The sequence below is a fragment of the Scomber japonicus genome, chromosome 21, assembly GCF_027409825.1.
Source record: "Scomber japonicus isolate fScoJap1 chromosome 21, fScoJap1.pri, whole genome shotgun sequence".
In the NCBI taxonomy this organism is placed as follows: domain Eukaryota; kingdom Metazoa; phylum Chordata; class Actinopteri; order Scombriformes; family Scombridae; genus Scomber; species Scomber japonicus.
This window is the reverse complement of record NC_070598.1, coordinates 8,839,937-8,855,188: the sequence shown is the minus strand read 5'-3', so window position 1 is coordinate 8,855,188 and position 15,252 is coordinate 8,839,937. Positions and strand designations below refer to the sequence as shown.

Sequence of the window (15,252 nt, the reverse complement as noted above, 5' to 3'; positions counted from 1 at the left end):
ATATTTGGTGCAGGAATCAAATGGTATTTCTGCACATCTTACCTTCATCCACCATGCATTATACTCCTTTCGTATCACCTTTCCTAAAGCCAACCTGCTGCTTGGTTCCCCTCTCTAGAGATAGATATTCTTCTAGAGACCATTTTTGCCATGAGAAAAAAAACCCATTGAGAACCAGTGTTGAAAAAATAATGGTTGCACTGGATCAGTAGGGACAGGATCAACTCTTTTGGTTACTTGCTCATGGGTGGAATGTTGGGTATGGTACAGTTTTGACCTGCTCTATATGAAAAGTGGCATGAGTTAATGCTTGTTGTGATTTGGCACTATATAAATAAAACTGACTTGACTTGAAACTCAGCACCCCAGAGTTTGTATCCCAATATGGGAGTTCAAATCTGTTTCTGACCTTGAGTGAGATTTGGCAGAACTTTATGTTCCGGGTATTGGATAGTTGTGGTAGCTCCTCTGTGATGCATTGTATTATCATGGTTGGGATACTGTCTCTGTTATTCGGGGCTTAAACCATGAAGAGCAGCAATAAATACTGAAGCACACGGTACCTTCAATACCCATACAAATAATGCATTGTATGAGGAGAGGTTAGGCGCAAAAAAAAAAAAAAAAGTTCACATTTTTCTACAGTTTTAAAGCTGCTTCTGTTGGCACGGCACAGCAGTTTTCAATAAACAGTTAATTATTGCAGACCTTCGTGTTTGACCTGTCTCTGCATCTACTGTGTGTCCTTGCTGTTAATTCTTTTTAACATTTATCCATTCACACATTTGATTACCTTGTACAATGACTCAGGTGAAAATATCCAACAATTATAAGTTATTAGATGACATTTTCCTGACCTTTCTTTAGCTACCTTTACTCTGCAATGATTAGAACAACACCTGAGTTAGAAATGTTTCACTTTACACAGCCTCAGAGATTTGTCCGGTCATTGCTAGACACTGCAGTCATGCAGCAAAATGAGAACAGTGTCTGCTACTCTCCTGAGACAGAGCACACAGCAGAAGGCGTGCTAAATAAGAGCGGGGGCTAGATTAACAGTTAGCTTTTTGACTTTTAAGCCCAGTGGCAAATTTTAGGAGTCAAACACGAGAGAAGATCTATTAAATGCAATAATAACCTTGGAAGGAGCTGATGATGGACCATTTTCGCTATCTATTTACAGCAATTGAATTCAGTTTTACACTTAACATGGAGTTTTGTGTTGCGTGTTTACTTACTCATTCTGTCTGCAGTTGCACTTTTATCAGATTCATATCCTCAAGAAATCTTTCTATCTGTATTTTGCAGCTCGTTTTATAGATTTGTGGTTGATTGGCTTGCAAAGATGGAGCTTTTTTATTAAAATGAGTTTTAATTAAAAAAGTAATATCAAGCAGAAAAACAGTGTAAGGCAGGATTTTTTATGGCTGACCACTCAAGCATTCTGTAGGAATACAGGATTCTGATTCAATAAAATAAATAGAGCATGTGTTATTGGAGTGAAATGCTGACGCCAGTCTGATTTGAATAATACCTACTATACCATTGCTCCATCTAGTGGGCTGAATGATACATCACTCATGACAAAGTCAGAGGCAGCCAACAGTTATGGAGATTAGTATTTGAGATGAGATGTGGAGAACATAATAAACTCTTGTGTCCAAAAAGCTTTTCAAGACCAATTTTACACATTTCATTGATGCAGAAGAGTTCCAGTTGTTGAAACTTTTTGGAGGCCAAATGATTCAAGACCCCAATGACAAAAGCAAAGATCGGTATTTTTGCTGGGTGAGCATCAATGTTAGTAGTTCAGTCAGTGCAAAGCAGCAAATCCCATGCTCAGTGTCATTTTTACCTCGGTGGGAAGATTGCTTTTTCCATCAAGGTCAGAGACGGGTTACTAACTGAGCCGTGGCTGCGTCTCCAATCCCCTTGAGATGACTCTACAGACCACCCCCCTCCCCCCACAGCATTCTTCTCAACCACCCACCTACACACAAGCCTACACACCTACGCACCCATGCACTGGCACTCACATAAACAAGTGCACACTAAGCCCCCCACTGCAGAGCAAAGCCTATTCCCACATCAAATCCATAAAGTTTACCTTACTTCGGCTTTCACACAAAAAGAACATTTCCCCGTTGTGCCCCTGCAGTGAGTAAACATTGTAACAAACAACCCTGGATTCAAGTTAGTCCCTCTCAAGGGGGCTTTCACACTATAATTAATATGGGCTACACATCTTATGGCTAAAACCCATAGCAGAACCCGGGGAAGAACAGCTTGTAAAGAAATGATTCTCTCTGTTGAGCCATATTCCATAATGGCAGGCATGCTTTATTTGTAGGCAATACATGAGATGCATTTACTGTGTGTTTTTATTTAATTCTCCTTTTCATCATCAATCAAAAGCTTCATAAAACAACAGGGTCCGAGTGCAATTTATGCATCGGCACGTCATCCTGACATCAGAGCTTTTCCAGCAGATGTTTAACCAGAGCGACTTACAGTGGACAAGCAGAAAGGCGGTTTAGTGTCTGCTCAAGGACGCTGTGACTGGACACTCAGGCATGACATTCTCTGTGACCACTCAGCCATCCTTCTGCAACATTGACAAACCTTTATGCTCCTGCTCATCATAAGACAGTAGTACTTCATATATCCACATGATGTCAGTGCTGTGAATTTCTTTTCCTGTTTTGCAATATTCATGTAACACTGCCCACAACTGTTCAACAATTCTGTCTTGTGTTTTCTCATCCAGACAGTCCAGTTCTGACCAGTCGGGTGGCTGTCACTGTCCATGTGTTGGACATCAATGAGTTTCCACCTGATCTCGCCAGTCCTTATGAGACCTTTGTGTGTGAAAATTCCAAAGTTGGACAGGTATGCTCACATATACTCTCTTCCCTGCCTCTTTCTGTAACACATGCCATGCGCTCATGGCATTAAACACAGCACATTTTTCCAGTGTTACTGTTTTCCTCAGTTGCTTTGGTACATTTCTGAAATCACCCTTAACATTTGCAACACCCTAAGCGTGTTATAAATAGTGGAGCAGGTGGACACACATGCTGAGAGTGTAGGAAAGAAATTAAATGAAAAAAAAATATTCTGAGACTGGGCTGTAAACAGCATGAAGAAACAGAACTGACTAACAGACTGAACAGAGCAGAGGACCCAACAAAACTAAACTATATAAGGTGTGTGTGTTTGTTTGTGTGTTTTGGTATATGTTCAATATATAACTGCAAGTGAAATACTGTAATATGAAGCATTACAGTAAATATGCAACACATATTACATTACGTTACATTACGGATGACCTGTTCTGTCAATGAAACATTTGAATTATTGAGGACACAGTTGTACTCTCAACAGTCCACTGCACCCATCACCCAGCCTCAGCCATATCAAGGTCATGATTGAGAACAATGATTGATCCACAATTGGGCCTTGATTTAATCAGAAACATACCCATGTTTTTGGCTTCTTCTACCTTTTCGTTTGTTTTGCTACCCTTTTCCCTGCTGCCTTACTCCTCTTCTTCTTCATGGCTGTTGACCCTCTTCATTTCCTTGTTGTTCATCCATTGTCAGAAACTGTAACACAGTACTGTGCTCTGTCTAGGCTTGCCAGTTGAAGGTTCATAAGATTCACCTCTGAGCTATTTTAGAGAACTGGTTCACACTTCACAAATTCCCCTTCATTAGTGAAAGTCACGATTCACTTGAGAGTGATTCATCAATTCAAGACACATTTATTTAAAAGAGAAAAAAAAAGCTAATAGAAATGTACAGAAAATATGCTTGACATATTATGACAGCTGGTTTTGCATGTAATGACTTATGCAATGATGTAATGTTATGGGAGGTAAAACTATTCAACAGAGAACCAGTTTAATACATGCTGGTCAACATGACATAAGCAATTGATAATGTAGGAAACAGCAGACAATTGTACATAATAATTTGCATGAATGTGCTAAAGCATTTTCAATTTGTTCAAAAGAGTGACAAATTGCTTTCATGATGTTCACAAGTGACTGGATGTGGAGTTTTTAGAATTGCAATTCTGATCTGAGAAATATACCAAAGCGACTGAGAAAAACTGCAAGACGTGTTGATTGTTGTGAGTTGGCAGATGTTGATTGGAGTGTTGTTCATTCTCCCATAGATCTGATATGACTTCAGTTGGGTTTTGTGTTAAATTGAATCTGAAAGGTGAGGATTTTTATAAGTGCTGGAAAAGTGTCATTATTAACACTTACTAAGAAATAAACACTGATGTTGTGGTGCGTAGTGATAAAATGCTGTGGTATTTTTCTGCTTTTTGGAGCACCATATTACTGTAGAAAATAAACACATTTAGGTTTCATGTTCACAGAGGGGTTGGTTTTCAGTGTTTTTTATATTCAAGGTCACCTGAATAAAAGTCTTTATTCTGAGGGATTTTTACAGAGAACCCTTCAGTACAGAGTTTGAATCCAAATCTTGAGCTATGATTATGTCTTAGAGTTCGATTCAGCTGGAGAAGCAGTCACAAAATGATGCAGTTCTTTGCATATCAGCAACCTGGAGTACATTTCAGATGATATATTAGAGATGCAGTGGAGAATTTGCCTGTGCACATTGTAAACCACCCGTGCCTGTAAATTAGCCCATTAACTAGCATCTATATGCAGTTAGTGTTCTGAGGGAACAACTTCTTTGACAGTCTATCAAATCGGTGTTGACTCCTCATCATATTGAGGATGTTTTGCTGGTCCTCAGGCTTACTGCAATCAAAACAATGGCTGCACCCTCCATTTGAAGCATTGCTATCTTCCTGACATGAGCTCGGCTGACTTAACATGGAAACACAGACATTTAAAAAAGGGGATGAGGCCAATTTGACACTACAATTAGAACAAATAAAACCCAAAATTGCTATTTACTCAAAGCAAAGAGGCACTACAATTTTGTGCTGTAGTTTTGATTATTTCATTTGAATTACTTGCCTGAACAGGTTTAAAGGGTGCATGGCTCAGTTGGAAAAAACAGGATGTCACAATCTTAAATCCATCAATCAGGATTTTGCAGTATTTTAATCAAAATCTGGTGGCAGATGTTTGGTTGTTTGCCGATGCTGCAAGGCCACTAAAACCACAATCACACAGTTCTGATGAGGCAGATTAGCAGAGTTTTAAACTCATCATAAATAATAGCTAAACTAATAGCTTTTTCCACACTTTAACCTTAATTATTGCATTTTTAAGAATAAATATTTCCACTTATAGAAAAATACTTATACCCTATATTACTTATTAAAGTTATATAGGGTGGCTCAATAGATTAATATTCAACTGCACAACTTACGAGTAGTGTCCTTTAACATTCAGTCAATCAACACATGGGATTTTGACAGAATTAACACTAGGGTTGAAACAAGTATGAAACATTAGACAAAACGAGATGTCAAAATATGCACAGAACGGGTTAGGATTAGCTGTATTATATATTCAACCTGCTGCAATTATCCTAAAATGTGTCCTGTATTTAAAAGGCATTGTTGTCTCTCCTTTATTCTCACCTAATGCTTTCCTCTCTTCTTCCTTAATCACATCTCCTCTACTTCATCTTCTTCGTTCTCCCTCCTCTTTTTTCTCCTGTCCTCCTCCCCCTCCTTGCCCTGCAGTGCAGAATATACATTTTCCTAGTGTTTCCACAGCATGATTCTACCAGGTGTTGCACACAGCTGGTGGATGATAAAGAATTGCAGATCCTCTCTTCACACATCGCCCTTGATGATTATCTGCACTCACACTGCTGAAAAACACACAAACCGCTTGTTTTGGAGTGTCTCATGCTGTGGCACATCCTCCGGGAAAAATGATCAGTAACCAGGACATAGCCAGGGAGCAAGGGAAGCAACAATTTTCATGCAAATGTGTCGGAAGAGCAGGAAGGAGAGTGGCCTTAAACTAAGATTTGCAAATAAAATAGACAGGGCTGTGGCCAAGTAAGACAGTAAAAATATTTCCTTATTTTATGATGTACTGCGCTCTGACCAGTCAACTGGTCAAGTGTGAAATGGGAAAAAAGTAACAACAAAGGAAACATAAAACAAGCATATTTACAACTCAAGAATTAAATCGTCATTTTTTTTCTACATATTAGATATATTTTAATGCGTTCCTTGAGCATTGTATAATACTTCATGGAAGTGCAAACCTTGTGAATCAGTTTGTTACACTGAAATAATTACATTTACATTTACAACATTTAGCTGCTGCTCTTATCTAGCTCAACAATACAGCTGAGTGCGAAAAGCCAAATACACTTAAAGTCATTTAACATGTACAATAGCACCCAGTAATAAGCAGTAACAGCAGTCACAGCGCTATGCTTGTGATCAGGAAGAGGTGGGGCACACTTTTGAGTGCAAGAAAAGAAGCTTTTGATGCCGGCATGATAGACTACAATTAATATTGAGTGAAGAAAATAAAACAAACCTTTATGTTTTAAAAGCTGACGCCAGTATTGACGCACTGAAGCTGTTGATAGCAGTGTCTTGTATTGATGTTTAATATTTTCATTGAATCAGTATTACTCCCAGTTGCATGTACCTGCAGGTAGGAACTTATGTCATATCAGTAGACTAGATGGCAAATGAGCAATGTGTGAAATTATTAATTTATCACACAGTGAAGTGTATTTATTTAGAATGTTATTAGAGTTTAAATAACTTGTTGATTAATCAAATTGTCCATTGGCAAAAAAAATGAATTTTTAAAATTAAAATAGAATAGCTCAATTAGAAAATGGAAAAAATACCACACATTCGATTGTGACAAATTTCCAGATTAAGTATTCACTTTTAGCTTATTGATTCTGTGGTAAAGTATGATGGGCATTAACTACCATCTATGACATAATTGATTCATTGAAAAAATTATTGATAGATTAAAGTATAGTTAAATTAATTGTTTTTTTGGCTCCAGATTTATGAATGCTGCAGGAAGTCAATAGTGTGAAATGTACATCTGCTGTGGTAAACACATCAGAGCACTCATCCGATCTGGTGTCAGGTTTGTTACTGTACAGGGATTTTATTCAAATACTGAGAGAAAAAGCAACATAGACAAAGTGATGTAACAGAGCAAGAGGGCTGACTAGCTGCTACTATATTTGGAGTTCAGGGCTGGGGCATCAGGTCTGCATCAGGTCAAGCCTGCTAAGTGCGGAAGAGCAGACTGGTTTTACTGCTGGGCTGGCAGAACAGCCGGTTCCAGACTAAACTTTGAGATGTTTGGGGAAAAGAAGAAAGCCATCAGCAGCTTGGTTCAGAAGCAGCTGAATCAGCAGTCTGCGTCTAGGAGCCTGGAAGAACAAAGAAGTTGGTGGTTGGTTGGCGAGGTGTTAACTAGCAAACTCAGCTGCAGTTTCAAATGTAAAGGATGAATTTTATTTTGAAGTACTGTATAAAAGGTATCAAATTGTGTCTCTTTTATTATTGTTGGTTGCTTTGGGAACAAAGTTTTGGTTGTTCCTGTGGTTATAACAGATGTACTGTATTGTAAGTACAACATAAAATAACTGGCTTTTGTTCATGACCCTTGAACAACCTCCAGTAGTTTTGAATGAACTTAATCCATCATGCTTTGTGTTGCAGTAATATAGAATTTCAACAAGTTATCAATCAAGTGCTCACTGACTGTATCCAAAACTACTGAGAGAACAATTGCCAACAAACACTGCTTTGTTTCAGCACAGACAGGTCTGACATACAGTCAATTCAGTTGACAGAAGTTGACACCTCTGTACATTGTTGAAGAATTTCACATTTGCTGTCAGAACAAATTGACCTGTAGGAATTTCTTTTTCCATTACAAAGAGAAATACTTGACATTGAAACAACTTCTCACAACAAAAGCTTCCATCTGTGCCAATCCAAAGACTGTTTTCTGTCAGTATGTAGACAACACTGCTATTACAAACACATTAGAAAAATCGAACTTTAAAACCTAAAAGTGAAACCAAAACTTAAGTCTTAAGTCTCTTTTCAACAGGTGATTCAAACCTTCAGTGCTAAAGACCAGGATCTACCACCTGCTGGACAACAGTTCTCCTTCAAATCACCAAAAGAAGATATAAAAAACAAGAATTTCACAATTCGAGACTTTGGAAGTAAGTATTATTCTGATAACAGTTGTTTATGGTGATTAGTATAGCATGACAGTGGTAATTGATTTTTGTAATGCTTCCTATCAATGTATAACAGTTTATGGAGCTCCATCCCAGAACAAGGACATCATGCTTGGGGAGGGTAAAGGTCAGCAACAGGAGGTGAAAGAGGTGGCTGAGGGCTTGTATCCAGCGTTGGGATGAAGCAATTGTGCAGTGAGAGAAAAAAATGCTCTGAGATTGTCACTTAAATGAGAATAGTTGGTCCATCATAAAGGTCAGTCCTCCTTAAGTGAGCCTGGTCAGGTTGATGCTAACTTTGGGGTTACATATAGTGTTGCTGTCCTTTCAACTGCTGAACTGCTGACACAGACATTTTCATTTTTTTTAACTGTAGTATGCCATGTAGTGTGCACCATTAGTAAATTTAAGCAAGGTTGAGCCTGTATACCAGCAGTAACTGCCCAGAAAAAGGTCACATTTTTTCAATGATAATTTGGGGGAAGCTAACCTTTCCCTAGCATTGCCATTAATGGTGTTGCCTATGCTTCATCCTACATTTTAAGGAAACCATATCACACTTTTCTTCAACTGACAAATAATAACAAATATGCAATCGGAGTGAAGTAAAGATTTTTTTCAGCAAAAAAAGGAGTATGTAACTTGTAAAGTCACAAACAGTGATGATGGTGCATATTTGTTGTAATAGAACTGATATTAACCAAATTAACGGTGATTAGTTTATCCTATTTCATGTCCTATTTTTTGGAGGAGTGATACACATTCTCACTAGTTGCAAAGTTTGCTACTTGAACCTTCTAAGAGTGGCACATCTCAATGCTAAAAATAGCAAATGCATATGGTCAGACGTTGTCTTATGATAAGGACATAAATGACACTGCAGTGTGCGCTGGCCGAGCCCTTTGAAGTCTAACCAGAAAGACGGGTAATGAAAAGTGGGACATGGAAGGATGAGACCAGGGAAACGAATGCATTCACCATGCTTGACAAGCCCCCGTCCGAACCTCTGATCCAGTTTTACCTTTTGGACACACTGTCTTGCAGTGCCCTGTCTGTGGAGTGTGCAGGCCCTGTATGCACACTCTACAGACACAGAACAAGATCTGATAGGCAAGGACAGGAAATACAAACACCACAGACGGGTTCAGCAAGAGAGGGAGAGAGGGAGAGAGAGAGAGGGCACAAATACAATCTGCACAACATGCAAGGTGTGCTAAAACACCTGACCTCCTGTCAAGAAAAAGTGCCAGACTTCGTCAGTGGAACAAACCTGACTTGACAGGGGTCAGACAGTCTAGCTGCAGCAGACCGAACCAGGCAGGTCCACCCTGACACGTTCCCTTTTCCTCATATGCATTGTCGACCTCTATTCCACTCGCTACCCGCACACATCCGGCTGTCTTCTCAGCTGGTTCCCTTTGTGTGTTTTTTTTTAGTCTATTATCTATCATGTCTTATGTGCTGTTTCTGTGGAGTGATGTTGCCTGCACAAAGAGATAACAATATAACTACTGATCCCTATAGGTCTTACAGTATAGGTAGACAGAAGCCTCTTTGCAGTGTTTCGGAGAATGATGTACTGGGTGTGGTTAAGCTCTACCCGCGTTTAAAGTAAGTGGTGTAAAATGGTGAGTGCTTTGATAAGAGAAGTCTTTGAAACGTTACAATATCTCATCGCATTCAGGGAAGCACATTTGGAGAGGATTTGATATCAAACATAAAGAGTTATCAGACACTGAAAAGTTTTATCTTTATCATACTCGGACCTCCACACTAGTAATGTAATTCAGAGGATTGTCTGATTGATGTGAGGTTATACTGGATAGACTATCTTCTTCTTTGGTCAGAACACCCTCTAACCTGTATAGATCAAGGGGTAAGCACTACTTCAAGCCTGTCATACAAATTTTCTTTTAATCAATTTAAAGAATCTGACGCTGTGTCGGAAATGTCTTTTTTGTTTTACAAGAAAAATTCTAAATGTCTTTCTTCTTCTTCTTTCAGATAATACAGCTGGAATAGTGACAAAACGGAATGGCTTTAGACGGCGTGTGCAGGAAATCTACTTTCTTCCTGTGGTGATTGAAGATAATGGTTATCCACCCAAGAGCAGCACAGGCACCCTGACCATCCGTGTATGTGGCTGTGAATCAGATGGTTCTCTGTTAACTTGCAGCGCAGAGGCCATCTTTCTCCCAGTGGGCCTCAGCACGGGTGCTCTGGTTGCTATCCTTCTATGTATCATCATCCTGTTAGGTGAGACATGTTGTCTTCTAGCTTGTAAACATTTTTCATTTTAACACGGTACCATAGATGATCATAAAGGACACAGGAATTTGTTGTGTTGGCACTCCAGCTCTGACATCCTACTGGTTGCCTGGCAACCTGATATGCACATATTTCATAATGTCAAACTATTCCTTTACCATTTATTTTTGAATTTTAAGCTTCCATAACCTCCTGTAAACTAATGAGACTTCCTGTTAGCTAAATCCTAACCATAATTTGGCCAAACCAGACAATTTGTAAGATTTGTATCACAAGCAAAAAAATCTTCCACAATACTTTATATCGATTGGCTTGTGATGTCAGAGCGAAAGGTTCCTGTAAACTATAAACACCTTAAATACAAATGCATGTTTAATCTACCAGATCTATTTCTATTCAGCTGGGACCAATGTTGACATTTTTGCCAACACCTGACTTCAAACGTGCAGAGCTGACCATCAGACTTGGGCTGGTATACCTTCAGGAGTGTCTGCAGTTAATTATAGGACCCATATGAATTCGGTCATTCAATGAGACATTCGAGATTGGAAAGAGGGACGCTTGGCTCTATAAACTAAATCCAATCTCGCTGCCCTGTGGCTGCTTCCCAGGCTATAGCTTTTACATTTCCCACAAGGTCATGGATGTAAAACTCCTCCTTAATTCTCTGCCATTAATGTCCAAACTCATCTGCATAGCGGGGAGGAAGTAAATGTAGGTTTATGGTGTCATTTTCTAAATTATGAATGTGGGATAGTTGGTTGTTAAAGAAGTTCCAGTTTTACAGTGCAAGTCAAGGGCAGCCATGACCTTTAAATTGAGCTGTATTTACTTTTCTCTATCTCTTTCTAATATATGGTCCCTCAACGACTGAACTGTTAAATCCAACTATAATCATTAATCCTTTTTCATTACCTTCATGAATGTATTCATGTGAAAAATCAGCTCAGCTTTCATTGTTTTATATGTGAGGGAACATAAAATCTCACAGTTGATTGTAGTGATGTTGGGCTGTGTCCATGTGTCCACATCATCTACGAAGAATGGCTTCAAAGCTCTAAGTCATCTCGCCCCTAAGGCTGAGGCTGATGCAGAACTGTCATGCCGTCCCTGCGAAGGAAAGTAGCAGAGAAAATCAGAACTCAAGCTGAGAACATTTCCATAGACCCACTTAGTTCCTGTGCAGGTTTTGTCAAGATGACCCAGTTGTCCTGTGAGGAGAAATGGTGAGGTAAATTAACCAGACCGGCACAGAGACTTTCATCTGTATTGCTGTGTCTTCAGACTGAGGTAGATTGGCTGCAGTTACTGACATGCTGTGTTCAGCTAGTGTGTCTCACAAAAATGCCTGTTGTTGAAGTCTACACAGGTGCCACTGGGGGGAGCTAGCACACTATATACACAGGTAGATAAAATCACTTGGGAGTGAAGGAAGGCAGAGAGGAAGTGAGATATAGGGAGGATGAAAGGAGGAGACCTACTTAAAGCTTTTTTTGTCAGTCTGAATGTATTTACTGGACTTTTATTTGAATGATTTCAGCTTTATCCTGGCCACTGCTCTTCCTCCAGGATACAACAGCTTATTGAAGACCCAGAAGAAACACATATATTTTACTGCATTTTTTACTGAGGAGACAGCGAGCGGGACACAGAGGGAGATAGACAGAGATGTAGACAGATTGCATTGACAGGCAAAAAAGGAAAGAAGGAAATTTATTGTAACATTATGTGTTGGAAATCACACAGAGTTACAACAGTGTGTAAAATATGCAGGACCTTATGCAACCTGCAAGTGCTCTGTGCTAAAACAGTAAACTGTTGCTTTGGGTATATTCCCAGCAGTACGATTTTTATTCCCTGCAGTATTGACAGTTTCTTCACTACCTTTTATGATGTATGTGGTTCTGACAGTACATGTTATTTACTCTGGACAGCTAAAGCAGTTAAATCCCCACTGAGAACTGATTTGCAGGTCAGAAGATGTCAAGACATCTAGGTTAAAACTAGGGTTACAGTGGACACATCATGCTTTTAGTGATTTTATTTCATTTTTACACTGTTATGATGTTGGATGTCTACATTAAACATTGAGGTTTCAAAACGTGAGTTGAATGTAATAATGCTCTCCTTCATGTCAAAATCCAGGGCTTCAGTTTGCTCTGATAGCTGTGTTGCAATGCCACAAATGGCCTTCGATTCTGTTGTCTTTGTTGCTACATGGGTTGGCAATGTTTTCCTCTCACATATTTCTGATCAGATTCAGGCTTGAACATGTACAACTGTATTTGAGTTAGTTAGTTGATCTAACTGCCAGAGCTGCCGAAAGTTTGCCAATGCACTGGGAACTGGCCATCAGGACAGAGTGGGCCTTCAAGAGACAGCCTGCTTCAAAAGAGGTCAATGAGGAACTCCATAAAGAACCAGTATAAGAAAACCAAGACATTTTTGGAGCTGTAAATCATACAAAGACAGTGGACACCCAGAATATAATTTAATCCATGTGAAAGTGTGTCTTTTTATGGACTTCATACTGTTTCACTAGGATATTATTTACTGTATTCCAATGTAAACCAGGTCTTAAATAAAACCAATTTAACAATCTCAGATTTGGAAAAATGTAACATATAATACTAATATAATAATCTGCTCTGTGAACCTGTGTCTGTGTGGTGGTGATTTGAGCTACATGCTAAGCTAATTTGGTCATTGTGATAATAACAATATGAATATGCTGATGTTAAGCAGGGAATGTTTACATGTTCACCATCTTAGTTTGGCATGTTTCCATGCACAACATATCTATTTCTATAAAACAAAGCATTGGAAGAATAAAAATTGTAATTTGACAATGGTGTTAGATGAAAGGGATAGCTAAACTGATTATAATTCATCAAGAAGATGGCATGGATTTTTGTTCCAAATTTCAGAGCAATCTACTCAATAGTTGTCAAAATACTGACTGACAGACAGGCTGAATACTTAATTCAAAATATATTTTCACCTGCAAATCATCTGAACCGTGCTTACTGGGATACAGTGATATAATCTCTTCTCTTCACAGGTTAAGTGTTTAAGGTGGGGTGATATGGGTCACTTTACAGTGATTTAACGTGATTTTCATGATTTGTTCTTCCAGTCATTGTGGTCCTCTACGTGGGGTTGAGACGACAGAAAAAGAAGGAAACCCTCATGTCATCCAAGGAGGACATACGGGATAATGTCATCCACTATGACGATGAAGGAGGGGGTGAGGAGGACACACATGCCTTTGACATGGGTACGCTTCGTAATCCCAAGGTTGTCAAAGAGAACCTGTACCGCAGAGATGTCAAACCTGAGTTGAAGAGAGGTCCCAAGCCACCGGTCTCACAGGACAGTGCAGACATCCGAGATTTCATCAACGAGCGTCTGAAAGAGCATGACATGGACAACTCAGCCCCTCCGTACGATTCCCTTGCCACGTATGCTTACGAGGGCGATGGCTCCGTGGCTGAGTCACTCAGCTCCATTGACTCCCACGCTATAGACCTTGAGGAGGACTATGATTACCTCAATGACTGGGGGCCCCGCTTTAAGACACTGGCAGGAATATTCGGGGAACAGTCAGAAACTCAATCGGACTCAACAACAATGGAGAACACACATTGATGTTATTCACAGACTCAAAAAGCAAATATGTAACAATGTTCCTTTGGTTGGTGACACACAATGTTTTAGCATCCTCTCATTTATCTGTTTTAATGTTTTTCCAGCTCACCATTTTCTATTCTATGTGGTACTTTACCATGCTCGGTCCCAAAATTGTAAAAAAAAAAATGGGGGGGGGGGCGGGGGGATATACAGTAACATTATTACATAAGCAAAGCAGCCATTCAATTACCTTTCAATTGAATGTTGTTTGTTGTCTGACACTTTGTTTCCTAATGGGGAATAAGCATACACACGGAAATGTTGTCATTTCCTAGGACATCCTTAAAAGTGCCTCAATATGATTGTTCTGTCACTTGCCATTTCATGCCACACACCCAGTGTTTTCTCTTAGAACCCCATAGGTCAAGCTGATTCAATCAGCATACAGTACTGTGCTCTGACTGGCCGAGGCATCCACCAAGACCAATGTCAACTCTGTGATGAAGTGGCCCGAGTTTGGCCAAAGATGTTTTGAATGTTATTTATTGTTCTATTTATTTATTGGCTGATTGATTTGATTAGACTTTTGTGTATTTATCTATTTATCTCTCAGTCATCAATCTGTATTTTTAATTTTTGGAGACACTCGAAGATTTTATAATTAATTAAGGCCCACAAGAAAATTGATGTTTCTGTTAGGTGGGTCCTGTGAATAGACTTGTACTAGAGTTGTAAAAAGATAAATTAGGGCTAAATACTGCAGTTCAGTCATGTAATAAACACTGTTTTCTTAAATAAACCACACTTGGGAAAAAAAAACAACTGCCCTCATGTTTACTTATTTTGTTTGCATCAATGTTGACCTTAGGGTAAAATCTGAGTGAAAATATTGGTTTTTCTTCAGTTAAAAATAATTTTAAAAAAACTAAAAGAGAACAACCTCAGAAACTTTTCTCTTTTCCTTTTCTTTTACATCATCCATCAAATGAAAGACAGATTGTATTTGTTTTTAAATGAAGTCCCCCCAATAAGATAGTTCAGTCTTACTTCAGTGGAGAAATTCACAAGTGATTGGCTTTTCTTCTCACAAAACAACAATGGCTTTTGCTAATGCTTTTAAAAGGGAATGTTTCCTGATACGGCAAAACACCCCCATGCCTTAGAA

At 39.1% G+C, this 15,252-nt stretch overlaps 1 protein-coding gene across 5 annotated transcripts in view; it reads left to right on the top strand.

Moving 5' to 3' along the window:
- LOC128382042 (cadherin-12-like) overlaps positions 1–14,472 on the top strand; it is a 61,859-nt gene extending 47,387 nt beyond the window's left edge. For 2 of the 5 annotated variants that reach the window (XM_053342021.1, XM_053342018.1), the window contains 4 exons: positions 2,772–2,889; positions 8,054–8,171; positions 10,194–10,445; positions 13,594–14,161. In XM_053342021.1, coding sequence (XP_053197996.1) covers positions 2,772–2,889; positions 8,054–8,171; positions 10,194–10,445; positions 13,594–14,105 — 1,000 coding nt within the window. In that variant the 3' untranslated portion in view covers positions 14,106–14,161. Of the gene's footprint in view, positions 1–1,012; positions 1,028–2,767; positions 2,890–6,208; positions 6,219–8,039; positions 8,172–10,193; positions 10,446–13,593; positions 14,162–14,272 lie in introns of those variants that run through there. The other 3 variants (XM_053342020.1, XM_053342019.1, XM_053342017.1) reach the window with 3 other exon arrangements.
- The last annotated feature ends 780 nt before the right edge of the window (positions 14,473–15,252 follow it).